The sequence below is a fragment of the Anarhichas minor genome, unplaced genomic scaffold, assembly GCF_050575085.1.
Source record: "Anarhichas minor isolate MPS153535 unplaced genomic scaffold, ASM5057508v1 ptg000121l, whole genome shotgun sequence".
Lineage (NCBI taxonomy): Eukaryota > Metazoa > Chordata > Actinopteri > Perciformes > Anarhichadidae > Anarhichas > Anarhichas minor.
The window spans coordinates 82,537-110,481 of NW_027466567.1; the positions used below are offsets into that span (position 1 = coordinate 82,537).

A 27,945-nucleotide genomic window follows, 5' to 3' on the forward strand; every position below is an offset into this window, starting at 1 on the left:
TCCTCTGCCTGGTCCATCCAAGAAACGGAAGAGAATGACTATCACATCAGTAGAGGAGATGAGCAGGGAAATAAGCAGACGGTGTGATGAGTCTGCTGAAAGCAGCACCGACTTCAACAAGGAAACTGAAACTAGTCCAATCGAACACGCTAAAGTTCCTGAAGACGATCCTCTGCCTGGTCCATCCAAGAAACGGAAGAGAAAGACTAACAGAGTAGAAGAGGAGAGGAGCTGCAAAAAAAGCAGACGGTGTGATGAGTCTGCTGAAAGCAGCACCGACTTCAACAAGGAAACTGAAACTAGTCCAATCGAACACACTAAAGTTCCTGAAGTCGATCCTCTGCCTGGTCCATCCAAGAAACGGAAGAGAAAGACTAACAGAGTAGAAGAGGAGAGGAGCTGCAAAAAAGTCAGATGGTGTGATGAGTCTGCTGAAAGCGACACCGACATCAACAAGGAAACTGAAACTAGTTCAATCGAACACGCTAAAGTTCCTGAAGTCGATCCTCTGCCTGGTCCATCCAAGAAACGGAAGAGAAAGACTAACAGAGTAGAAGAGGAGAGGAGCTGCAAAAAAGTCAGATGGTGTGATGAGTCTGCTGAAAGCAGCACCGACATCAACAAGGAAACTGAAACTAGTTCAATCGAACACACTAAAGTTCCTGAAGACGATCCTCTGCCTGGTCCATCCAAGAAACGGAAGAGAAAGACTAACAGAGTAGAAGAGGAGAGATAGTTATATGGACTGAGTGAGTCAGACAGACAGACAGTTTTAAGGAAGGAAGTAACCTCTTGAACACTAGCCCTATTTTTAGGCCTCTGCTCGAAAATTGCATACCCATACCAAAGAGAGTGTATTTCTGCAACTACAAGGTCTATTTTAATAATTTTTTGATTGTATAATACAGGTAACACTTGTGAGATGTGCTAATATGTGTATCAGCACAAAAGTTTCAGGTTCGCCTGAAAAAAAGCACTTGTGTCTAAAATATTACTTGAAATAATGCCTAAAAATGTCAATGGCATAGCCACAGTCATAGCACAACAGGTTTTACAGTCTCTAAAACTGATTTGACTTCGATTGAGTGAAGCAGGCCAGCATAAACCAAGCAAAGGCATGCAAAATTCTCATTTTTGGAAGCTCATCCGCCATGAACGCTCTGCGCTTTCTCATGAGAGACCAAAACAAAGACCATAGTACGCAGTATTTATGGTCGTTAGGATTTTATTGTCATATACATATACACATACACAAAATTTGACTTCTGCATTTGACCCATCCCTGCATATAGGGAGCAGTGGGCTGCCAATGATAGGCGCCCGGGGAGCCGGGGGTTCAGTGTATCTATCTGTCTGTCTGTCTATTATCTGTCTGTCTGTCTATTATCTATTATCTGTCTGTCTGTCTATTATCTGTCTTTCTATTATCTGTCTGTCTTTCTATTATCTATTATCTGTCTGTCTATTATCTATTATCTGTCTGTCTATTATCTGTCTGTCTGTCTATTATCTGTCTTTCTATTATCTGTCTGTCTGTCTATTATCTGTCTGTCTTTCTATTATCTATTATCTGTCTGTCTATTATCTATTATCTGTCGGTCTATTATCTGTCTGTCTATTATCTATTATCTGTCGGTCTATTATCTGTCTGTCTATTATCTATTATCTGTCTGTCTATTATCTGTCTGTCTTTCTATTATCTATTATCTGTCTGTCTATTATCTATTATCTGTCTGTCTATTATCTATTATCTGTCGGTTTATTATCTGTCTGTCTTTCTATTATCTGTCTGTCTATTATCTATTGTCTGTCTGTCTATTATCTGTCTGTCTGTCTATTATCTGTCTGTCTATTATCTATTGTCTGTCGGTCTATTATCTGTCTGTCTGTCTATTATCTGTCTGTCTATTATCTATTATCTGTCGGTCTATTATCTGTCTGTCTATTATCTATTATCTGTCTGTCTGTCTATTATCTGTCTGTCTTTCTATTATCTATTATCTGTCTGTCTATTATCTGTCTGTCTGTCTATTATCTGTCTGTCTATTATCTATTATCTGTCGGTTTATTATCTGTCTGTCTTTCTATTATCTGTCTGTCTATTATCTATTGTCTGTCTGCCTATTATCTGTCTGTCTGTCTATTATCTGTCTGTCTATTATCTATTGTCTGTCTGCCTATTATCTGTCTGTCTGTCTATTATCTGTCTGTCTATTATCTATTATCTGTCTGTCTATTATCTGTCTGTCTATTATCTATTGTCTGTCTGTCTATTATCTGTCTGTCTATTATCTATTATCTGTCTGTCTATTATCTGTCTGTCTATTATCTATTGTCTGTCTGTCTATTATCTGTCTGTCTGTCTATTATCTGTCTGTCTATTATCTGTCTGTCTGTCTATTATCTGTCTGTCTATTATCTATTATCTGTCTGTCTATTATCTGTCTGTCTGTCTATTATCTGTCTGTCTATTATCTGTCTGTCTATTATCTATTATCTGTCTGTCTATTATCTGTCTGTCTATTATCTATTATCTGTCTGTCTATTATCTATTATCTGTCTGTCTATTATCTGTCTGTCTATTATCTATTATCTGTCTGTCTATTATCTGTCTGTCTATTATCTGTCTGTCTGTCTATTATCTGTCTGTCTATTATCTATTATCTGTCTGTCTATTATCTATTATCTGTCTGTCTATTATCTGTCTGTCTGTCTATTATCTGTCTGTCTATTATCTGTCTGTCTGTCTATTATCTGTCTGTCTATTATCTATTATCTGTCTGTCTATTATCTGTCTGTCTATTATCTATTATCTGTCTGTCTATTATCTATTATCTGTCTGTCTATTATCTGTCTGTCTATTATCTATTATCTGTCTGTCTATTATCTGTCTGTCTATTATCTATTATCTGTCTGTCTATTATCTGTCTGTCTATTATCTATTATCTGTCTGTCTATTATCTATTATCTGTCTGTCTATTATCTGTCTGTCTATTATCTATTATCTGTCTGTCTATTATCTGTCTGTCTATTATCTATTATCTGTCTGTCTATTATCTATTATCTGTCTGTCTATTATCTATTGTCTGTCTGTCTATTATCTGTCTGTCTGTCTATTATCTGTCTGTCTATTATCTATTGTCTGTCTGTCTATTATCTGTCTGTCTGTCTATTATCTGTCTGTCTATTATCTGTTATCTGTCTGTCTGTCTATTATCTGTCTGTCTATTATCTATTATCTGTCTGTCTATTATCTGTCTGTCTATTATCTATTATCTGTCTGTCTATTATCTATTATCTGTCTGTCTATTATCTGTCTGTCTATTATCTATTATCTGTCTGTCTATTATCTGTCTGTCTATTATCTATTATCTGTCTGTCTATTATCTGTCTGTCTGTCTATTATCTGTCTGTCTATTATCTATTATCTGTCTGTCTATTATCTGTCTGTCTGTCTATTATCTGTCTGTCTATTATCTATTATCTGTCTGTCTGTCTGTTATCTAAACAACCGATCAGTGTTGAAATCAACAGGAGAGCTAACAGTGAACATTTCTATTGTATTTCCTTTTTTATAATAATAATATAATAAATTAACTTAAATTTGAACAAATTTTGCAGTATTGTTCTCATATTTTGCCTTTTATTTAAAATGTAAATGAATGTTTAGGTTGAAACGTTGGTGATACAAAGTCATGAGTTTTAGAAACAAACATTTGATTCCCAGCTTTAGTCACGTTGACTTTATGCCCAAAAATAGTCACAAAAACACTCGATTTGTTTGGTTCCAGTTGTTTTTCAGCCATCAGGTGACAAAAAGCAGATGTCACAGATTTTCGTAACTTTAACCACAACATCATGTGCAGCAGCACCATATTTATATTTCAAGGAATTGAAATATTACAAAATGCTTTCACGCTGTTGTGGAATAGAACTTGACGTTCAGGAGACTTTCTACTGTCAGATTTAAGCCTTTTGAGCTCAGCCTGTGTTTCACAGTTGCTTTTTATTAACAGACTTTCTTCTGCTGTCAGAATAGTTTTCTCAAGAGGATCAAACGTCTTTGTTTTGATCTCATGTCCTCTGTTTGCCTGCTCATGTCCAGGGTGATGTGTAATAATGTACATATAATAATGTACATTCTTGGATATTAAATAAAGAGTCTGTGCTGTCGGGTTAGAGGTACATGTGTCCCTGTGATTCTGTAGCTTCTCTTCACTAGATTTGAATCTTAACCTCGACCTCATCGCCAACCGAACGGAAACAAAACGAGACTTCTGTCCACGCGTACGTATCACTTGAAACTGAAGACTTGTTTGATTTGCCTGTGTTGTCAAAGTGTGTTAAATATAAATTGTTTATTTTGATCTGTAGTTTTCACCTTTTTGAATAAACTGTAACGCATTTAATAACTTAAAGACTCGTCTTTCCACCAAACCTTTTATAGCAGCAATATTATTAATAATACCAGACAAGCAGATGTTTTAAAACATTTCCTCAAAGCCTCTTCAAATTTATTTTCTGTCAGGAGATTACACACACACACACACACACACACACACACAGACACACAGACACACACACACACACACACACACACACACAGAAAGTTCATCATAATATATCAAAAGTATTTAATGCACGGCGCTCTCATTGAGAACAGCTCTTCTGCTGCAATGCGACGTTTTGACCACTAGATGTCAGTGTGATGCAGTGATTTTAAGGACATCCCTTAAAACAGACACGACTCATGGAAGATGACAGAGACAGTATCACAGACTGGTTTCATGTCATCTCTAATGTAATATTTATTACCAGATACTATTTAATCAATGACAGTACAGGGCTGTCCTGAAGATCCACTAAAAATCACAATATGGCCGCCTGCAGTTCACAGCAGGCGCACCATTTGTAAAATGTCAAAAATACCATTTTACATGTCATTTGTCTTGCTGCAGAGATTCCCTGTTCGACATCATATTCTACAGATGTAAAGCCTTTAAACACTGCAGGAGTTTTTTAATTATAATACTATTGAACACCATTATTTGGCAGCGAAAAAGCGACATCAATTTTATTTTACAAACTTTATTACTCTTTTTAACCTTGACAAATGCAGCGCAGACCAGATCCACCCTCTTACCTTTCACAATAAAAGCACTACACATATGACGTGCACAGGCGAGTATTTTACTTTTTCGTATAGTTTGTTCTTCAAACCCCAATAAACATCCCACCATAATGATTTTTCAATAAAATAGAATAACGATGTAAACAATGATCATTCCCTTTTAATATCACACATCATATGCAATCATTGGAATTAGTTTTTCTAAATAGTTCTGCTCAGGTGACGTGAAAGTCTCTCACAGTTTACCAGAGTCCAGGGTCTCCGATCAACAAGCCAAAGCCCAAAAAAATTCAGTTTAATATCAACTACAACAAAGAAAAGCAGCAAATCCTCACAGTTGAGAAGCTGAAACGAGGTAATATTCAGATTCTTCGCTTGGAAAGTGATTCATCAATGTAGAAAAAGAAAAAGCTGATTAGTTTTCTAATCGTTTCTTCTGGCTAATAATACCTTTAAATGTTCTTTGTTGGTCTAACAATAAGGTTGTTGCTGTTTATTTGCCTCTTCAGACTTTTTCTCTTCTCTATAGATAGCATATAAGCACCTTTGGAATTCGGTGAAGTTGAGCCAGAAATGCATAATCGGCTTTTCTTCTTTTTTTTTTTTTGCATGTGAGCAAACTGAATGCATTTCACAATGAAAAAGGCCTCAGGTAGTCTTACATAATACATGTGATGCATTGGAGAGAATTGTGTGGATGTTTTGATCCTGCTTTGTTTTTTCTGTATTCATCATCACTTTTTATCTAAAATTCTAACTTTTTCCCGTAAACCCGGTGAACAAAGTCCCTCCGCTGAATGCGTCACGCTTCATTAGGTCCTGTGTGCTGCTGAACAGGTGTGGCCAGACACGCAGGTATCAGTGTGACGCTCATTACTTATTAACGTCCACCTTCCAACAGTCAGTCGCTCTGTAGCCAACAACATGCTCACTAACAGAGAGGCCTTATGTCATCGCTGACACACAACTTATGATTGTGATTAAGCGCATGATCCTCTTTAGCAGCCGCATTACAACTGTGGTTTGTTTGGACGCCGGGTATTATGAGTTTCTGATGACGCAACATGTTGCTATGAATGAGGCTCTGATCACAGACGGAGCTGGTTCTGTGAGCTGCCAACAGACCTGGACAGACCCAGATCTGGAGCTCCGGAGGGAGGAGGAGAGCTCAGCTCCCGGTAGCAGCAGCAGCGTCTCCTCCTCCTCCAGGAGCAGAGCTTCTCCTCTCTGGGAGCCAACACCGACACCACGCTGCTGGCGACCCAGGATGTATGGCTGGACCGTCTGGAGGGAAGGGAGGCACGGGAGAACCAGAACCAGGACTGAGAGGGTCAGACTGTCAGACCCTGCTGCAGTAAAATGAGATGTTTTCTAAAGGTTCAGAAACACTACCACTTTAGTCCACAGGGGGAGACAGAATCAACACGAATGAAAGTTCATTGTAGTAGCTTTAAATATCGCAATGCAAACACAAAAACAAAACTTCCCATTATTGAATAAAAACATTAGGTCCAAATATCATTGACACTTAAATAAAATACATCTTTACACAGCAGATGTTTTGACCCTAAATCTAAAATGAATTCTTCTTTTTTACACCTGTGCTTTTTCCTCTGCGACACCCATCTACAACTTCCTTGACTTTCTTGTCTGGACTCATATTTAGTGAGTAAAAAAGACTTTAACTTCCTGCAGCAGCTGGTCACTGTAGTTTTTAGCAAACATTACTCAAACAGGAGGAAATGGTGCATTTGTTGGGGACTATTTTCATCGGCAGAATGATACAAATGTGGCGCACTAGTGCAACCCAGCCGCCAGACTGAAATATTGGAATTGTACATTTCTGCAACCCACGGATACGTTGAATCTTGACGTTTCTGAACCAAAAATATGTCAACATTATGTATCAACGTTGCGCTTTTGCAGTTTTAAAAACGGTATTCTTAGTTACGTTTAGGTTCAGGTAACAAAACTTCTTGGTTAAGTTTAGTAAAAGTAAAACACAGACAAGTGGTCTCCTGGGTGAAAAGTCCCATATTTGACTCATCCATCCGCCTCCACCTCCTCTCTACGCAGACTTATATTAAATGTATTTGTGATACATCAAAAATAAACGACATCCGGGAGAAAATACTTTCCTTCGAAACGTTATTGACAATGAGGTTCTATTTCATCCTTACTGACCGCCAGAGGCAGTGCTTCACACTGGATATCTTCCGTCTCGCGCGTGCGCAGGTCGAATATTTATACCAACAAAGTCACCTGTGACCTCGGATGACCCCCGTCGTCTATAAGTTCCGGTGTCATCCTGAATTCAGTCCTTTTTCATCTTCTCGCTACGCAGGTTAGCTACCATGGTAGCATAAACAAAGATGTGTCTACGATCAAGACATATTAGAGCTTGTCGCTGTAGCCTTGTGACCACCGGTCGGAGTTGCGGATTTCTCGCCCTCCAAGGGCTGCGACAAGCTGTCCCTCTTCGGAGGGAGCGGTGTGTTCGCCGTTCGGACATCGAGCCCCGGACCGGTGGACGCCCCTATCATCGGTCATCACCAGTCTGATAAGGGCCACCTAAGTCGTGAAGACAGCAATCGGTGAGATCGATTAACATTGTTTTCTATAACCGTTGTTCGTTTTCCACGGTTGGCAGAGCGCTTCCGCTCTAGCTAATCGGGTGGCGTGCTAACGAGAGCGTAGAATATACGCTGTCGGCCCGCCCTTCACAGTGAGCAGAGTGTCCTGCTCAGGCTAACTTGATGAGATGCAAGTTCGACTAGATCGACATTAGCATTAGGTCCACTGATGTTGTAACATTACGGCTATCACAGTGAGCAGAGTGCTGCTGCTCAGGCAAACTTGGTGAGAGACTAGATCGACATTGGCATTGTGTCCATTGAGATTTAGTTTTTACATCTGACATAATTCACAGTTAGCAGGGTCTTCACTCAGGCTAACTTGGTGAGATGCTAGCTAGACAAAGCTGATACTGGGACTGTGTCCATCAACTTTGTAACCTTACGGCTGTCACAGTTAAACTTAGCTTTATTAAATGTCAGGTCTCTGTCAGGAAAAACATTTTTAATCAATGATTTTATTGTTCGGCACAAACTGGACATTTTGTTTTTAACTGAAACATGGTTAAATCAAGATAACAGTGCAGCTGTTGTTATTGAATCAACACCTCACAGCTTCAGTTTCATGAGTGAAACAAGAGCGCAGAAGAAAGGAGGTGGAGTTGCTATTTTATTTAATGATTCTCTTCAATGCAAGCAGATGTCCTTTGGTCATTTTAGTTCTTTTGAATATGTGGCTCTGAATTCCACTCAAGCTTTATTCCTAAACATTTACAGACCGCCTAAATACTGTGCAACCTTCTTTGATGAGTTTACTGAACTGCTGTCTATAATCTGTATTGATTTTGACTGTGTTGTTATTGTTGGCGATTTTAATATCCATGTTGATAATCCCCAGGACAGAGGGTCTATAGAACTATGTGGTGTCCTTGATAACTATGATCTGACTCAGCATGTGACAGGATCCACACACAACAGGGGGCACACTCTGGACCTAATCATCACCAAAGGTGTAAACATTTCCAAGGTCGCTGTGACTGATGTTGCACTCTCTGATCATTTCTGTGTTTTCTTTGAGAGTGCAGTCTCCTTGCGCACAAATGTCCAAACCAAGGTTGTGACGAAGCGTTACATCTCTGAAAACACCAGTGAACTATTTATTCAGAAGTTCTCCTCCACACCAGCCCTCTCTTGCATCTCAGTCAATGAGCTTGTAGATGGCTTCAATTCTAAAGTATATCAAGGATTAGAGGACTTATGTCTCAACAGGATTTGGATAAACTTGTCCATGCATTTATCTTCAGCAGACTGGACTACTGTAACGGTGTGTTTACAGGTCTCTGTAAAAAGTCTGTCAGAAAGCTGCAGCTGATTCAGAACGCTGCAGCTCGAGTCCTCACTAAGACCAGGAGGGTGGATCACATCACTCCAGTTCTGAGGTCTTTGCACTGGCTTCCTGTCAAACAAAGAATTGACTTTAAAATCCTGCTGCTGGTTTACAAAGCACTGAATGGTTTAGGGCCAAAATACATCTCTGATCTGCTGCTACCTTATGAACCATCCCGACCCCTTAGGTCGTCTGGGACCGGTCTACTTTCTGTTCCCAGAGTCAGAACTAAACATGGAGAAGCAGCGTTCAGTGTTTCTGCTCCACATATCTGGAACAAAGTCCCAGAAAGCTGCAGGTCTGCTGAGACCCTCAGCTCCTTTAAATCAAGATTGAAGACTTTTCTGTTTGCTGCCTTTAATTGAACCACATTCAATTCATATATTAATCAATTTCCTGCATTTCTGCATTTTACTACTGTATTTTATTTCTTACACTGTTTTGTAATGTTTTAATGAATGTTCTTAATTGTTTTTAAATCTCCTTTTCTTTTGCCTTATGTTTTGATGCTTTTAATGGTTTTATGTGAAGCACTTTGAATTACCTTGTTGAAATGTGCTATACAAATAAACTTGCCTTGCCTCTGGGGACGAGTATTATTAGAGGACGGGTGGAGTGAACAGGGCCCGGCTCTATTGCCAGCCGAGCTCTCCGGTGCAATGTCATCAGAGCTGCTGAGAGTGTTGCAGTGCGAGATGATGCGTTGGAGACGGGAGGATGTGCTGCTTGACGGTCTGAATCACAATCACTCAGAGAGATGAGAATATCAAGGAGGAGTATTTACTTTGCTGCTTTTCTGTGCAAAATGTAGATGTAGTTTGCTGGAGAGAGAGAGAGAGAGAGAGAGAGAGAGAGAATCGTGTGAATATTCCTCCTTCGAGGTCCAGGTTTTGCTTCACGTGAACTGATTTGTTGTGCTGCAGAGAATCTTCAGGGAAAAAAAGTATTTGTGGCAGCACTAAGAAATACACAAACACTAAACATGGAACTACTTTCAAAAGTACTGTTGTTTACTGCAACCGATGGGAGCAGTGAACTGATTACCAATATAATATCAGTGATGTTATTTATCAACCAAATTATAACGGACACACTCGATTAACTCTGAAGAGTTCATTAGATGGGGCAGCATGTTCGATTCATCAAGCCTCATTGAGTACGTTTCTAAGTGCATCACGGACAGAACTCATTGTCTGCTCTAGAAGTTTCCTCCCAATCATCCAGCCCCTGGCTATTTATTATCACATCTTTGCCTCCTCGGATTATACATCATACGTACTCTGGGCACTTCTTCTGTGCTGCAGCCAGAGTCAGTCTCTCATGGCAGATTTCATTTTTTGTCATTGCCCTCGTAGAAAGTTGTCCTTGACCCACTTTCCAATCATCAGGGAGGGGGGGAGGGAGGGCGGGGGGGGGGGCATGTGAGAGTGCAGGATGTGCAAGTGTGTCAGCATGCACTTCGTCAGTCTCGATGTATGATTGCTTGTGTATGTGTGTGTGTGGGGAGAGGGCTATGTGGGCATGCATTCGATCTCTTCATGTAAATTCTGCACCTGCTGACGCTTACACTTGTCACTTAGGGGGAAGTGCTCTCGCTCGCCATTGTCATGTCGTTAAAATAGTGCCTGTAGAGACTTCTCCTGACGAGAACGTGCAGCTTCGGAATCTATTGGAGGACGCTGATTGGCTAAATTGTATGTCACTCATTTATATCTTTAATCAGCATTAAAGTATCATTGGCTAAACTGCTTCATAGATCCGCCTCTTTGGGGCAGATTCTCCAGCGTCCCAGCCAGCTGAGACGTGCAGACAGGCGGAGAGGACGTGCAGGAAAAGCATATATTTACTGCAGATATCATATTTTACACATATTACTGGGTGATTCCATATTTTCCATATTGTGTGTGTGTGTGTGTGTGTGTGTGTGTGTGTGTGGTGTGGTGTGGTGTGGTGTGTTGTGTGTGTGTGTTCAATTCAATTCAATTTATTTTTGTATATTATTTATTTTTGTCTCAAATTACAAATTAGCCTCAGAGGGCTTTACAATCTGTACACATTTGACATCCTCTTGTCCCGGGACCCTCACATCGGAACAGGAAAAACTCCCCCAAAAAAACCCTTTCACGGGGAGAAAAGAGGGAGAGACCTGTGGGAGAGCAACAGAGGAGGGATCCCTCTCCCAGGATGGACAGAAGTGCAATGATGTCAAGTGTAGAACAGGATAACTGAATTACAACACATTCAATGTATAACAGAACCACGACAGGAGGCAAGACCTGGTCCAGGTATAACCCGGATACACAGGAACCTGTGAGGCGAGAAAGTACAGACACTCTGGTGAAGAAGCAGGTCAATAATGTGCATTAATGGTATCGGTAATATGAAATAGTAATGTGAGTAATAGGACCAGGGTCCAGATGAAACCATGCTCCATGGAAACCTGTGAGGAGAGAAAGCACAAATACTCCGGGGAAGAAGTAAAGTTAGTAATGAGCATAATCAATTCATACAGACAGAGATGAAGAAGAGGAGAGAGGTGCTCAGTGTATCCTAAGGAAGTCCCCCTGTAGTTTTTGCCTATACCAGTTTGTCTAAGGGCCGGTCCAAGGCAAACCAGAGCCAGCCCTAACTATAAGCACTCTCACAAAGGAAAGTCTTAAGCCTACTCTTAAATGTGGTGAGTGTGTCTGCCCCCCGGACTGAAACGGGAAGCTGGTTCCACAAAAGAGGTGCTTGATAACTGAAGGCTCTGTGTTGTGTCACACCACACACCGCACCACACGCACACCACACACCGCACCACACGCACACCACACACCGCACCACACGCACACCACACACCGCACCACACGCACACAACTTGTGTGTGTGGTGTGTGTGTTGTGTCACACAACACACACACCACACCACACGCACACAACTTGTGTGTGTGGTGTGTGTGTTGTGTCACACAACACACACACCACACCACACGCACACCACACACAACTTGTGAGTGTGGTGTGTGTTGTGTCACACAACACACACCGCACCACACGCACACAACTTGTGTGTGTGGTGTGTGTTGTGTCACACAACACACACCGCACCACACGCACACCACACACAACTTGTGAGTGTGGTGTGTGTTGTGTCACACAACACACACACCACACCACACGCACACAACTTGTGTGTGTGGTGTGTGTTGTGTCACACAACACACACCGCACCACACGCACACAACTTGTGTGTGCGTGTGGTGCGGTGTGTGTGTTGTGTGACACAACACACACACCACACCACACGCACACAACTTGTGTGTGTGGTGTGTGTGTTGTGTGACACAACACACACACCACACCACACGCACACAACTTGTGTGTGTGGTGTGTGTGTTGTGTCACACAACACACACACCACACCACACGCACACAACTTGTGTGTGTGGTGTGTGTGTTGTGTCACACAACACACACACCACACCACACGCACACAACTTGTGTGTGTGTGTGTGTGTGTGGGGTTAACAGAGCCATGGATGACTCCTGAGCTGTTTCAGGGTAGAACGCCGATTAGGGTCTCTGTTCAAACTTGTCCGAAAGAAATCCTGGCAATCTGGAGAGAAAGAAGGAGAAGAAAGGTGAGGGCGACGGCTCCGGTGATCCATCACAGTGTGAACTAAAATGAACAGATTTGTGTCTGCCGACATGTTTCTGTATGTTTTTCTTACTTTCGGAGAGCTTGTTGCTGATTCTCTGATTGTTTCGAAAGAACCTGTTCATAACAAATATATCAGTGTGGAGCATCTCAAAGAGGACCACTCCCATCTGAAACACTGTGGTGGGTCCGGCACTGTAAAACCCACGATCGTGATACTCTGGGGGGATGTGAGTACCTAGAATATACAGACATAATAAAAAGACAGTGAGGATGAGGAGCTTTGTTTCAATGTAAAGTCACAGATGGGTAAGTTAGTGAAGAGCAGGAGTAAAGCCAGACGTCTTACTGAAGAAGACGCGGTAAGTGGATGTTTTCTTCGCTAAGCAGCTCAGACCAAAGTCAATGAGGCGAACTCGCGGGATGTCCGAGCTGGTCTCGATCAATATGTTTTCCGGTTTTATGTCCCGGTGGAAGACGTGTTTGTCTTCAAGATCAATTGCTGCATCGATGAGCTGTTTCAGAATCACCTGACAGACAAAAAGAGAGAGATGATGATCAGAGAGGAGGATGTTCTGACATGTTCTCATGGCTGTGACTCAGAGCCGACTACAGCAGCTTACCTTGGCTTCCTCTTCGTCTAAGGGGCCTCCGTTAGCGTTGATGTGGTCGAGAAGGTCTTTGGCAGGGATTGGTCTCTCCAGCACCAGGATCAGCTCCTGGTCCAGTTTGTAGTGGTCCAGCAGGGATACGGGTGCCGATGTCCCCTCTGATTTGGCCGCCAGTTTTGACATGACGGTGACCTCCGCGGAGATCCCTTTCTGAAACATCACAACAGAGTTGAGTATGAGAGAGAAACACGATTCATCCGTAATACATTCAGAAAGAGAGCGCAGCACATTTCAACAGCAGCAGGTGTTGCTCACTCACGCGTTGGCAGAGAATGTTGTCATTAGGAACGTGTTTGATGGCAACCTACGAGGTACAAACAAGACTTGGTTAGCACTTCCTGACCATAGTGTGTGTGTGTGTGTGTGTGTGTGTGTGTAACACTTACAGGTAGATTATCTGCTTTGCGGTAGCCAGCAAACACAGATCCACATCCTCCTTCGCCGAGCAGATCCTGCTGCTGGTATTTGGCCTCAAATTCAGCTAAACAGAAAAACAAATATTCAGTTTTATTACATTTGTGAGTAACAGCAACTATATGTTACCTAAATATGAATCCCTCCTACGTTTGTTATATCTAATATAAATTATGATTTTACACTGAACATAATAAAGCCAAACTACTGACCTGTTGTGCCATGTACCGACAAACCCCGTTGGGTGTGTTCAGTCTCTGTAGGTCCAGAGGCCTCCTTCAGGTCCAGCCTGCTCTTCTCTGGACCTTCAGCACCGGCGACGGCCTTCCTCTTATTGCCTCTCTTGCTCACATCTTCCACAGATGTGTTGCAGCTTTCTACAGATGAGGAAAACAAACAGAGGAACATCAGTTTGTTGACAATCACAACACTAACGTGGACAAAAACTGATGATGGGATACATTTCCAACAGCAGTTTCACATGATCAGCTTACCAGAGTCTTCTAAGGTGGACGCCTCTACATCTTCTCTGACTTTCTCCGTCACTTCTGTCAGGCCACATTCGTCAGAGGAGGTTCGGTCGTCACTTTTAGCATTCCTTGACGGGTTAAAACGAAAGGTGGCGTTGGGGGGCCTGATAGTCCGGTTAGGGTTTCCAGATGCTGAACTTTGTTCAGATGTGCTGGTATTGAGATCTACAAATGAGAAAAATAAGTGGAACATCAGTTTGTTGTGAGCTAATGTCACTAACTGTATGAAACTGTCATCTTTCATCATTTCACAGACTCAGATCACAGTAAGAAAAAGGTCTCAACAGCAGGAATCAGGTCTATCTCGAGGTACTAACTCTAGATTAGTGCCTTCTCCTCCCTCCCTAGATTTATGCCTGGATTTCTCACTTACCTTGATCTCTTTTAAGGGCCGGAGAACCGCAATTCATTGTCTTCTTTGCAGAGTCTTTGTCCATTAAGATATTGAAGAAGTTTCGAACAGGAGAACTGTGTGAGTACTGATCCAATGCTTCACTGAGTGAACTTGCCACCGAGTGTCTTCTTATAAAGCTGTGATGAGCGGAACATAGAACATGGTGAGCGGAACATAGAACATGATGAAATGTTCTATCATGAGGTCATGTCTGTAACAGAACAATCAAGTGTTCCAGAATTATGCAAATTAGTGTTTATAGTAAATAGTGTATGTGTGTGTGTCCAGTATATTTGTATAGATGGAGGTTATCCACTGAATATATTCATACAATGCATAAAATACTATGTGTACAAGCATACAATACTTGATATTGACTCTTTCTCATCTGGCTGACTTTCCTACAAACTATTAAAATGTCCTCAGGTTGTTTCTATGAACTGTTCATCTTGATCTTAAAGTCAAAGACTTTAAAGAATGAATAAATACTACATCGTGTAAATACGTGGCAATGTGATAACAACAAAAAAGTACTTTTTGAATGAAGTATTAAATGTCTTCATGTCCTGCTGCCACTGCTGACTTGTCTTCATGTAAAGTTACTGTTCAGTTTTGAGGTAGGCTACTTATAGGCTGCTATACGTTTCATTTTCTGCTACTTTATACTTCTACTCCACTAGATCTCAGAGGGAGATATTGTACTTTTTACTTCACCACATTTATTTTGAAGATGTCTTCACTTTGAAGATTCTGATAATGAATACATTATTATGTATTAGTATAGGTAGTAGTTGAAATTAGCTTCAACATTAAATTGATGAACATATGAATCAGCATTTATAATATAGTAATTTAATTTGACATTATTTTGAAATGGGCCATTCTGCACAATGAAGACTATTACTTTAACTTAAACGCCCTTTCTTGTCCTGCAAAAAAACAAAGATTCCATTTTAAATAGAATTATAGGATGAATAACAAGTATACGTGTCAGGTCAAACTATTTGAGTCATCATTCTCCACTTAAGTCTCACCTGCAGCAAACCTGCTTTTCGAAGGATTGGCTGTTTGGGTTCAGTCACACACAGACTCCTGGGCAGATCGGCCCCTTTACGTAACGGAGAGTTGGAAGGCAGACGTTTGTCGAATAACTCGGGAGACAGGGGACCTCCAAAGGCAACCCCTTCCTTCTTCATCTGGGATGTGGGCAAGTCGGCTCCAAGTTCTTCACTTTTCCGTTTCTTGGACATCTCTTTCACCAAGAAATGAAGGAGAAGAAAGGTGAGGGCGACGGCTCCGGTGATCCATCACAGTGTGAACTAAAATTAACAGATTTGTGTCTGCCGACATGTTTATGTATGTTTTTCTTACTTTCGGAGAGCTCGTTGCTGATTCTCAGCTCGTTTGCAAAGAACCCGATGGTATCAAATGTATCACTGTGGAGCGTCTCAAAGAGGACCACTCCAATCTGAAACACTGTGGTGGGTCCGGATCTGTAAAACCCACGATCGTACCACTCTGGGGGGATGTCAGTACCTAGAATATACAGACATAATAAAAAGACAGTGAGGATGAGGATCTTTGTTTCAATGTAAAGTCACAGATGGGTAAGTTAGTGAAGAGCAGGAGTAAAGCCAGACGTCTTACCGAAGAAGACGCGGTAAGAGGCTCTTTTCTTAACGAAGCAGCTCAGACCAAAGTCGATGAGGCGAACTCGCGGGATGTCCGAGCTGGTCTCGATCAAGATGTTTTGCAGTTTTATGTCCTGGTGGAAAATGCGTTTGTCTTCAAGATCAAATGTAATTACATATGAATCAGCATTTATAATATAGTCATTTAATTTGACATTATTTTGAAATGGGCCATTCTGCACAATGAAGACTATTACTTTTAGTATTTTAAGTATATTTTGATCATAATAGTTCTGTACCGTTACTTTTACTTTTCTGAATACTTCACAGTTCATATTCACTTCAAGTACATTAACTCAAGTAGTGAACCATATTCACGTGAATGCAGTGAGAAAAAAACCTGCGAGACACTAGCTATCCTGAAGGAAACTTGGGAGGGAACCAGCTGCTGGTTCGATTAGTCTTTCGCCCCTATACCCAGATCGGACGACCAATTTGCACGTCAGGACTACTGCCTCCACCAGTGTCCTCTGGCTTCGCCCTACCCATGACGCCTTTTACGTGAGCCGATCCCCGCCTATATTTTCTCAGTTAAATATTGTTGTAAATTGAATCCCTCGACCATTTTTAACATTTAGGAACTGTTTGTAAATGATTAGGGTAGAGGATGGGCGCTGAATGGAGGAAGAGACCCATGTCTCTGATGTGTGTGTGTGTGTGTGTTGTCCTCAGGATGACTTTTTGACACTATAACAGAGATGAATGACAAAACACACAGAGATGATGAAACACATGACAAAGCACTCAGAACCAGCTTTAGTTCCTGCTAGATGTCTCCAGGACCACATTTAGCCATGAAGACAAACACAGACTCACATGGTGAAAACAATACTGGCAGCGATGTCACAGCCGGGGAAAATGAAACACACAAGTGAAAAACCTGTTCAAACCTGACAGTCTGGCCACTCTGAATACACCAGAGGATAGTTTGACCGGATCCAAAATGGAGTCGCCCCAAACACACCGAAATAGAAGACTGAGCACGGTTTAGAGACACAACATCTGCACAGATGAAACCAAAACTATCTGCATGGAGCGATAACACAAAAGGAAAGTGAGAAAATATGTTGTTGGTTTTGTTATTTTGGTGAACTGAACTATTAAGGATGTATATGTAAATAATGATAAATACTTACTGCAGCTCATATTTTAGACTCAAAGACTTATTGGCACTTTGCTGTTGTCTCACTTATGGATACATATTTAGGAAGTGTTCCTATATCGAATAATAAATGATAGAGATGCACCGCTTACGGTTTTCAGCTGATCGGCCGATCAGTCTCATGTCTCTAATTTATTTTATTTTTATGTCGACACACACACTCTCTCACACACAAACACACACACACACACACACACACACACACACACACACACATCATTTTAATTGTGTTTTTTTAATACAAGTAACCACGACAGATAAACTAAAAGGATAACAGAATTGTTGACAGTTCACACTTCGGAAGGGTTGTAATAAGTTTTCAGAATGGTGGTAAAAAAAGTTAGTCTGGACCCTTACTGTCAATTATTGTCCAAAGGAATCGTCAGGTCAGACTTTTAAATAATCTGAATTGGTGCGTCTCTAATGAAATGTTGAGTCCCCTGTGATTGGCTGAGTGACGTGCAGATTTAATTTACCTCTGGTTCTGTTGTCGTACAGACGAAGCCCAACACTGCGCCCACCCGTCCTCGGCCAACTCCTCCAAGCCCAGTGGTCCTTCAGCACCCCGGCGGACAGGGTCCACTGTACAACACCCCCTACCTCTCCTATGTGTCACAGATCCACTCTGTGCAGGTACGTGAGCAAATCAACGGTTACATATTTAATGCTTGTGTTGTTTTAAGACATGGAAACTCAACAAATCTGTAGCGCAACAGTATAATTAAAATTCCTGATAATTTAGTTTGAGCTACAAAAAACATTTATTTCCGTCATCGATTCATTTTGATTATGCTGATTACTTTGTCTATAAAAAGTCAAAAATAATATAAAAATGTAGAATCTACGGATGTATTTATATAGTTTATCTCTAAAATATGTGACACGTCCTCAGTGGGCAAGTGAAGGAATGTTGTGCAAACCTGGAGATGGCAGAAAAAGTTGCCTTCAGACTTTCCAGCCTGGCAACTGTGTCTTCCTAAAGCAAGCCTCTGAATGATACGATACCTTTTGATATTCCAAAGCGTGTCGGCAGAGTCGAGTTTAGATGTTAGAATTAGATGGTTGTTGCATAACCGGTCAAATAGACTGAAGTTAAACAGCTTGAAGTGTTGCGGATGTCTTCAGGGTTGACAAAACCACTGAGCTAGCAAATAGTTTAGGAGAGCAAGCCAAAGCTTTCCATTTCACACCGGTCCAACTCATCCTTATATTGCCAACTCAGTATTTGATGCCCAGTAGTCAAATATTAAATTAGCCATTAATTCACCCTCCCATCTTGGTGCTTGTGAAGCGCTTTTGTCCTATTTTGACCAGCTGCCTGCTCCTATAAATGAGGTTTTAGGTAGCTTCCTTTTCTTACTAGTTAAATAGCTTTTTGGGGGAAGTTGTTCCTTATCCAATGCAAGGGTCTGAGGACAGAGGGCTTTGTATGTATTGTCATATTGGGCTATACAAATTAACACTGAACTGAATTGAATCATTTCTGTATTTCAGCCCCCACCAATGTACCAGTACACCATGTCTACAGTCAGCCAGGGAAAATACCCCAGGACCAAAGGTAAAAGCAGCGTTTTTAATTCTTAATTTACATTTTCACAAACTGCTTTCTAAGATGAATGTCCTGTCGGCTCTTGTCAAAGCCAGATATCTATAACCTGTGGTACAACAGTGCAGTGACATTTGCTGAACAAAGTGTAAGAAGCTGTAATGTTTATCCTTCACGTTTCTGTCGTCTTGATGATGCTTTGCGTCCTCCAGGCCAAGTAGTGGCGCAGCGTTCTGACCACGGTTCTTCAGCACCGCCCATGATGCAAGCTGCGTCAGCAGCTGGGGCCCCGCTGGTAGCGTCCCCCTACCCTCAGTCCTACCTCCAGTACAACCCTCAGCAGTACAGCCAGCAGCAGGTCATCCAGGCCATGACACCCTACCCTGGACAGGTAGGAAGTCTGCCCTCTGACCCCTTTATTTAATTCAGGGTTTAAATCCATGTGAAGCAGAGTGTTTGCAGTAGCATTAAAATAAACAACTGTTTTTCAAGTCACTTTAAGCTCTTCTTCTCCCTCTTCAGCCGATGTACTCCATGCTGCAAGGTGGAGCTAGGATGATAGGTCAAGGTGGGGGTCCCCACCCACAAGCCATGGGACCCCCAGGAGGCCCCCAGTTCTCTACACAGGGAGACGGATCTCAGGGACCACAGGGCATCTACGGTGAGTGGACCCAAAACAAAATATCTCTATGCACTCTAATGTAGAGAGCGCTCCAATATTCTGAATTTAAGGTTGTACTGCTAAATACTTTATCACGATGAGTCATGTCTGTACTTCTATTAAGAGTCTTGCATTCTATTGATAGTAAAACAACAGTATAAAGCATAATTTTCTTCTTTTTTTGTGCAGCTCAACAGTCCTTTGCCCACCACTCGGGTGCAGTTCATCAGCCCCAGCCCTCCATCACCCCGACAGGCAACCAGCCCCCTCCCCAGCACGCTGCACCGAGCCCTGGACAGGTGAGATACAGGACTGCATGGAATTCCCCAAATATACCGAAACACTTATGATGCGTCCCAATTCAGAGTCTAGATTTCTAGATGAATTGCATTGTAACAGGCGGACAAGCCTGGGCCAAAATTATACTCGTCACATGAAATCATTTGGGGAGGTGGTGGGTCCCGGTTATTGAGATTACTCAATTATCTCTTGACTTTGGGATCTCTCCTTTCAGAATGCCCAGTCAGGCCCTCAGCCCCAGTCCTTGTACCACTCAGGTCCCCTGTCAGCACCCACCCCACCCAACATGCCGCCGGGCCACACGTCTCCACAAGCCTCTTACCCCATTCAAGGCTACAGCATCCACAGCCACCAGGGTATCCCACAAGCGTACCCCCTTGGACAGATAGCACAGGTATGATACAGCCATCACTGCAAATGAGAGCATGTGTGAAATGAAAAGAAAGTTGTATCTTAAACTTGGTTTGTCAATCTGCTGCCCCCCCTCTCCTCCAGGCCCATGTACAGGGAGCCATGTCGGGTCCCCACCACTCGGGGGGGCCACGGTCAGCCCCAGTTAGTGATGTTGCAGCCGCCTCCTCAGCAGGGCCCCGGCTCAGTGCCCCAGCATCCCCAGCATGGACCACAGCAAGGAGCACACCAACACTTTTACATAGGACATCCACAAGGTACGAGACGTGAAAGCAAAAGCCGTCCCTTGATGCTGTCTGTGGCTTGAAGTGTAGCATTTATAGTGTTTTCTGTTTCCCTCACAGCAATGCAGGTACAAGCACACCCTGCTCCCTTCCATCAGCAAGGAAACTAAACCCCATCTACCCTCCTCCCCACCTCCCAAACTCTTCTTAGGAATGAGCCCCCAACATCCCCGCCGCCTGCTGGCCCAAACTGAACGCGACTCATGAAAAACAAACTGAAAGGATCGTACAGAAAGTCTCGCAGCAGCGTGTTCTTCTGCTGCAACATTCATCAGTAACAAACCTCGGTGTCGCCGAGGACCTTTTTAATGCCAATGATGGCCGACCCCTGCTGCCATCCTCCTCTTCTCTCCAACTTCTTCCCATTTCAGAGACATGAGGCACCTTGCTGGGCGGACGAGTCGGAGAGGAAAATATACGGATGAAAGACGGCAGCAGACACCATCTTCCAGCAGTGTGTTTTTAGCCTTGTACCACGACACACACGGGAGACAGACTGTCGTGGGATTCTCACGGATACAGCATGAAAGGAGAGGGGATTTTTAGCAAATCATTTCACTTTTTTTGAAAAGAAACTCGACCCAGTAGTAGAAAACACCCCTTTGCTTCTTCTCTCCTCTAGGGAAATATAATTAATAAAAAAAATAAAATGGACAAGACAAAAAAAATATTAAAACAACAATGGCCAAAAAAATAAAGTTTTCAACTTAACTTCAAAGCTTTGTTTTAATTTATTGTATCATTAATTGTACTTGTTTGAGTGTTCGTTTTGCTTTGCACTGCATGAAGCGGTTAACATCCATAATGAGACACATTTATTTTTCATTACACAACAAGAGCTCGTTAAACATTTGCTATTATGTCACTGTGGCGGCCCTGCCTCTAACAGCAGTGGTGGCTGATTGACTGCAGAGCACCTGGTCCTGGAGCATAAAGCTGCTCCAGTGTTGCTCTGGTATACGGGGAGTGATCGCTGCCGGTTATGTTTGGTTCTGCTGACAACACGCACACTTTATCACACACGCATCCACGTTGACATTACTGATGTTACTGACTGACACACTTCATAAAGTTAACCATTTCTTTATTTGGTTAAAATAAACACTTTACATAACCATCATCTGTTGTGTCTTTGCCGTATTTGTCATAGCCTAGGAGCCGGGTTGTGACAGTCACGCTGACAAAATTAAGTAATTACCTCAGAGGGGGATTTTTTGGATTCTCATTAGCTTGAATTTGTTCCACTCACATGTTAATTTAAAATGGTCACTAGAGGGAACCGTCTTAATACACCAGCCTGGTGAGGCACACGGTCCTCGTTGCAGAAATGACTCTTCTTTGGGTTAGTGGGGCACTCTGCTTTCCCTTCAGGCCAGTATGACGCCACACTTTGTGGCTCAGCGACAGCTCTCTAGAGCTCTCTAGATCGATGTACCACAGGCCGTGTGGCCTAGTTTCCCCTCAGTGTAAGATGCTGGGACGCAGTGTGTGTGTGGCGGCCTTCTCAGTGCGACAGGGCGTAGAGCTGCTCGGCGCTGCGGTCCCGGTGTTAAGTACTGCGCTGGACCGCGTATGCCGTGAAAAGGGCCGATGCTACGGCTCCCAGGAAACCAGTGGGGTGAGGATGGGTCATCCTGCCCGTCTCTACTGCAACAGCCACCAGCGACAACAGCTGGTCAGGCTTCGGATACCTGATGGGGAAAAAGTATTTACGTCCTTATCGGCTTTTATTATGTTATTATGATATATGTAGCTGAAGGTTCCACCATAAACCTAATGAGGTCCATCATATAGAAGATAAATACGTTTTCTGTGTTAGTATTCTGTCGGGATTAAAAACTTCTGTTTACAGTAATTACCTCTTTTCATGCTTTAATTGACTCCACATTGTTGTTGTTTTTACTGGTTCTGGCTCACGCTTTCACCCTGGAACTCTGTTTATGTTATTTTCTGCTTAGTGATCAAAGACTGTGATTCCACTGCTGCATTTATTATAAATTACTTTGGATAAAAGCAGCAGCTGTGTGCCTCAACTGTAAATGTGTTTGAAATGTTTAATGTCACGTTTTCTTTGTGTCCTTGGGTGACCAAACCAAGTTGCACTATGCATTTTTAATAATGCTACTCCACTGACATTTCATTTTGCTTTATCATCCTAACCTTTTCCAGAACCTGCCTGAATATTTCTCTCTCTTTCTGCAATTTAAATTGAACAATTTAAAAGCTGGTGACTACCATCCAATTCCGGATTAATTCCTCTTTACAACCAAATGTGACGAGTTTAGAGCTTAAACGATTAGTGGAATCATTGCTTAGTTGATCTACATTATATTATTATATTAATCGCAACTATTTTGTTGACTGATTAATTGTTTAAATCACGTTTTGAGCAACAATGTCAAACACTCTCAGATTCTCCAACCTAAAGATGAGCTTGTTTTTGATCTGGGAAACTGGGATGGACATTTTTCCCTACACTTAATTAATAGATCAAATAATCAGAAGATCAATCGATTGAAAATAATCATCAGATCATTGTAGATCCCAAAAACCAGAGTGAGGAAATGTATTCACACTTACTCATCGTATTTCAGAGACAGTAAGTCAGGAGTTATTTTGGACTCTGACCTTAACTTTGAAAGTCATGTCAGTAACTCTCTCACTTTAAAAACAAATCAATAATTGGGAGGATTTATATATCAAGCCATTTATTTTGAGAAACTTGTTTCGACATAGTATAGTATGTCGAAACAAGTCATAGTAAATGTAGTTCATGTTACCAACTACCAAGGAGGGCTGCTGTAATGCTCCCTAACCCCAAACATACAACTGTAGTTACTGTCTGTGTCTGAGAGGTGAATCCGGGTTCTTTGCTTTTTTTGGGTGGAAGGGTGTTTTACATGTGCCTTTTGATGTAACACACACTGAGTTTACTTATTAATAAATTTGCTTCATGAATAAAATGTCCTTGCATATTACTACAAATATCAAGTATGTCCCAAACTAAAACTAAACCCTACAGATTTCAGGAGACAAATGAAAGTCCAAAGACAACAGAGAGGTGCTTAGATTTGCTGGATCAGCTGCCATTTAAAAGATATGAATTGAACGTATCTCCTTTTCCCTCGCTTAGTCATCAAGTTGCCCTCTACCTGCTCGAGAAGGCAATACCGCAATATAATTGACAATTAAAAAATAATAACCATGGAGGAGAGAACATTGAAACTGGAATGCATAAGGATAAGACTGTTATTGTATTTCTATTCTAAGGATTTTGATTGATTGAATAATTTAATAGCACATCAAAAATAACAATAATATAAATAATAAAAGAATATGCATGGGAAAAAGCCTAAAATGCTCTCACGGTTCTACTCCAGTTTTGATTAAAACGATCAAATCAAATAAACTTAAGTGATTAAAAAATAATTTTATTAAAAATTGTAAACAGTGACAGGGATCTGAGCTGTTTACTATTGTCCCACATGTTGCAATATATACACTAGACATTTATAAATGGACATATTAATAATACACATGATAATATTGTGTAAATAATCGAGCGCCTCTTAATTTATTTTATACGAACAGTTATGGTTACAGACTCTCTCTCCACCTCCCTACACTCATATTGTATTTAGAGTGTAACTCATTCGCCAAGAAATAGACAAAACGCTCAATAAACAAAGTGAAATATGAATTTCACTGACAGCATTATTATGATTATATTTCAGGATATTGCAATAATGTTTTTATCGTTAATTCTTTTGGCCACAATAATCACAGGTGTAGATAGTTTTTCGTATACAAGAACACCTAAAAAATGGGTACTAGAGACGTATGTGCTGGGTACGTGATGGGACAACCGTCCTACCTGAGACCAATGCACATGGACCTCATGGCTGCTCCACAGCCCGTCCCCTCTGGATTCTAGGGCACTCTGTAGCCCCCTTCCTCTCCAGGCTTCAGCTGGGAGACTCCTTTAAGGGCAAATGAGAGTAAGTCCGATCTCTGCCATGACTACAAATAAATGAGATATGATTATAAAATTAACTTTGTGTCACCCAAAATGCTTGAAGGCCCTGGTTTCCTCCCATCCATGTCTTTCATACCCTCCACATATCGAGCAGCCACCTCATGCATGAGTTCCTCCCCCGCCTTTCCTACGAGGGAGACAACGCAGAGCCAACTTGTTCAAACTGCAAAATGTTGTCCTTATTAACTTTTTAAAGATGAAAGGGGCCTGCTACCAAGAATGGCTGTTTGCCTTATCACAGCAAAGGTCAAGTTGAATTTCTACCATTTTCATTTCACTTGTGCAGAGCTGTAATAGAGCAGCAAATCAAGGCAAGACTGGAAATTAGATTAGACCTTTAGTTATGAGGAGGGTGTGGTGTGTGTGTCCCAGTGAGGGCTCAACAGAACACCGATTATCAAATCCAATAAAATGCTCGTTTGAAATGAAAATAGCAACGGAGGGACAGAAACTGGATAGAGAAAATAGTTTCAATGTCCTTTTAACCTCACCAGTGGCCAGTCCTTCAGCCGGTGCCAGATGCTGAACTGTGTCGTCGCTCACCGGCCAGTCAGGGAGCTCGGCCTTGATGTTCTTCAGACCACCAAGCTCTTTGAGCTCCTGCAAGGAGAGAAAGGGCAAGGGCAGACATTTTAGGGTAACACCACCTTCAGTAGTGCTTTAGTTTTATCACAACCTTAGCCCCTCCTTTCATATTGGTCCTGCACTGACCTGATGAATAGCTGGTCCCGACTCATTGTACTCCCAGAGCTGGTTCCTGTATCCCAGAGCATCACCAACACCACTTAGCAACACGGCTGCTTTATAGTGCTCCACTGTAGCCGAGCTAATGGGACAAAAGAGAACAAACAAATGTATGTATGCCACTGAGCCATAAGGAAACTAAGCCACTCCAGGGAAACTATAAAACCAGAAAATTGCAAATGTAGATGCTCTTTTTAACAGTCCAATTTTCACTGTAACAGTACTGAGGAGAAGATGTTTTATGAGTTTTTATCAAGATCATTTCTTCTGTCTGAGTAATTTCAACTGAAGCGGTGTTGCACATTTAAATGTTTATATTTGATTTGTAGAAAAACACCAGTAACATCACCAGCGTTATCTGTTTCTATTGATCATAATGCAAATAAAAAACACTGTGCTAAGTGAACACTTCAAAATAATATTACAACAAATAAATGATATATAAACACACACACACACATGCATGAAGACATCCTTTTCTGACCATTTATGTAACGTTCAAACATCGACATGTCAACGAGTCATCTTAGACATTACGTTACTCTCTGGCTTGATTTGAGAATACTTTCAGTCAAATGTTGCACTTGCTGCAGGAAGTCTCCATGCTGTGGTCAGTGGAAGTCTCACCGGTCCATTGCATGGTGTCAATGTACATGTTGAGGTTTAAAACAAAGGATGTGAGAGCCTGCAGGCCGCAGGTACTTTTCTGCTGCGAGCTTCTTACTGCGCATCAGAAAAATGAGCTGGATCCGGTTCAAAATTAAAAACAATATTTAATGTACTACACAAAGTTCACTTACAAACTGAATTAACTATCAATAGTAATATTTCATGAAATAGAGGCCCCATCCGCACCACACGACAGACTGGTGTGTCCGCCTCGTGGTCCAGATGAGGTCTGATTATCTCCGGGGATTCAGTTTCTTTGTCTCTCCAAAGTCTCTGAAATGTCTCATATTACACATTCCTTAGCCCATCGATCAGCTCAGTGATTGGCTGAACCCTTCGGCCTTCAGTCGGCCACTTCCTTGACCAATTCACCCCCCTTCTTGAAGGCTGTGCTCAGAAAGTCTCCAGCAACATCCCCCTCTCTCTGACTTAATGGCGGTGTCATAAAATCTCTGGTTTCTCTCACAGTGCACAACAAATTCAGTAACTCTCCCTTTAGTTTAAACCTTCTACAAGTAAACATATTGTAACACATAATATCCATCGCTAGGAGCGCTTTAAAACTTAAATTCCTCACATACAGATCCACTGGTGCCTGTTCCGTGCTTTCTGAAACAGCATGGACTTTCTCGGGCTTGTATTTTGATGGCTGCTACTGTGTTTTTGTCCTTCACATATTAGCAAAGTGGTTGGGCTTTTTGCATTTGTTACACTGACGTCCTTTTGCGGGGCATTGCTCCGTGCGACCGTGTTCTCTTCCTGCTAACTGCATGAACAGACTGGCTAGCTGTATTAGCGGCGGGGCAACCCATAGTCTTTAGCTGCTGCTGTGACAGCTCGTGTGAGCTGCAATGTCGATCGCTTTCTCGAGCGTGAGATCTGGACCGTGACTGAGTAGTTTTTCCCGGACTCTTGGAGAGTTTGTGCCGAAAACGATCCTGTCTCTAATCATCTCATCACCGTTAGGGTAGTTGCAGTCTTTTACTAGCAGCTTTAGCTCAGTCACAAACTGGTCCAAATGTTCACAATCCTTCTGTATCTTTTCGTCAAATTTATATCGCGCGAAAATGGGGTTAGCTTTGGGCGTTACAAATGCTTCAAACTTCGCATAGTACATTTGGAGTACCTTCCTCTCATCTGCCGTGAGGGTCCATGTATTATATACATCTCTGCCTTTTTCACCGACCCACAGGAGTAGATAGCTGCACTTTTCTTCCTCCTCTTTAGCGCTCAGCGGGCCGGAGAACATTAGCTCCACATGCTGGCGAAACTTTCTCCATGCGTCGGGCAGGTTAGATGAATCCCAATCCACCCGTGGCGTGGGGACGCCTGTGTTCTCCATCTTCCGTCGTCAGGTCGAAGTGAAAAGCAAGCTATTCTGACACCATGTACTACTCTGTTTCTACTGACATGTACGTGTCTAAGTAAAATGAATGATACCAGTTTGTCTCATAGGGCACGGTGGGCGTCCATCTTTGTTTGTATCGTTCGTTGAACCGGAAGTATCCAAGATACTACACCCATGTCGTTCTAGAACGGCATGGGTGGGCTTTGATCTGTGACGTCACAGATCAAAGCACAGGTCAGCATAGCTCAGCACTCAAAGCCCACATTTACATTACATTACATTACAGTCACTGAGCAGACGCTTTTATCCAAAGTAACTTACAAGTGTATTCAACATCGGTTTTCGAGAGAACTA

The 27,945-nt window shown here is 41.9% G+C and overlaps 2 protein-coding genes and 1 pseudogene across 2 annotated transcripts; 1 reads left to right on the forward strand and 2 right to left on the reverse strand.

The window, feature by feature from the left end:
• Nucleotides 1-13,044: 13,044 nt before the first annotated feature.
• Nucleotides 13,045-17,721, reverse strand: LOC142940926 (serine/threonine-protein kinase pim-2-like). Its single transcript, XM_076083128.1, has 10 exons — nucleotides 16,387-17,721; nucleotides 16,111-16,275; nucleotides 15,774-15,991; nucleotides 14,719-14,876; nucleotides 14,310-14,510; nucleotides 14,028-14,192; nucleotides 13,788-13,882; nucleotides 13,661-13,705; nucleotides 13,354-13,551; nucleotides 13,045-13,260 (listed from the first exon to the last, which is right to left on the reverse strand). The coding sequence occupies exons 4-10, from the start codon at nucleotides 14,780-14,782 to the stop codon at nucleotides 13,045-13,047; spliced, it is 984 nt and encodes a 327-aa protein (XP_075939243.1). The 5' UTR covers nucleotides 14,783-14,876; nucleotides 15,774-15,991; nucleotides 16,111-16,275; nucleotides 16,387-17,721.
• A 195-nt stretch (nucleotides 17,722-17,916) lies between these two features.
• Nucleotides 17,917-21,001, forward strand: LOC142940927 (ataxin-2-like protein). Its single transcript, XM_076083130.1, has 9 exons — nucleotides 17,917-17,922; nucleotides 18,091-18,225; nucleotides 19,087-19,150; nucleotides 19,351-19,529; nucleotides 19,661-19,799; nucleotides 19,989-20,098; nucleotides 20,314-20,493; nucleotides 20,595-20,654; nucleotides 20,855-21,001. Exons 1-9 carry the CDS (start codon nucleotides 17,917-17,919, stop codon nucleotides 20,999-21,001), a joined length of 1,020 nt encoding a protein of 339 aa, XP_075939245.1.
• An 860-nt stretch (nucleotides 21,002-21,861) lies between these two features.
• Nucleotides 21,862-27,722, reverse strand: LOC142940938 (ADP-ribosylhydrolase ARH1-like; annotated as a pseudogene).
• Nucleotides 27,723-27,945: the final 223 nt, after the last annotated feature.

Coding starts and splice junctions, on each gene's coding strand:
- LOC142940927 (XM_076083130.1), top strand. Junction 19,800..19,988: donor GGGACCACAGGGCATCTACG/GTGAGTGGACCC, acceptor TTTTTTGTGCAG/CTCAACAGTCCTTTGCCCAC. Junction 20,494..20,594: donor CCCTTGGACAGATAGCACAG/GTATGATACAGC, acceptor CCTCTCCTCCAG/GCCCATGTACAGGGAGCCAT.
- LOC142940926 (XM_076083128.1), bottom strand. CDS start 14,782: ATGGACAAAGACTCTGCAAAGAAGACAATGAATTGCGGTTCTCCGGCC. Junction 14,511..14,718: donor GGCCCTTAAAAGAGATCAAG/GTAAGTGAGAAA, acceptor TCTCATTTGTAG/ATCTCAATACCAGCACATCT. Junction 13,261..13,353: donor TAGACGAAGAGGAAGCCAAG/GTAAGCTGCTGT, acceptor TTTGTCTGTCAG/GTGATTCTGAAACAGCTCAT.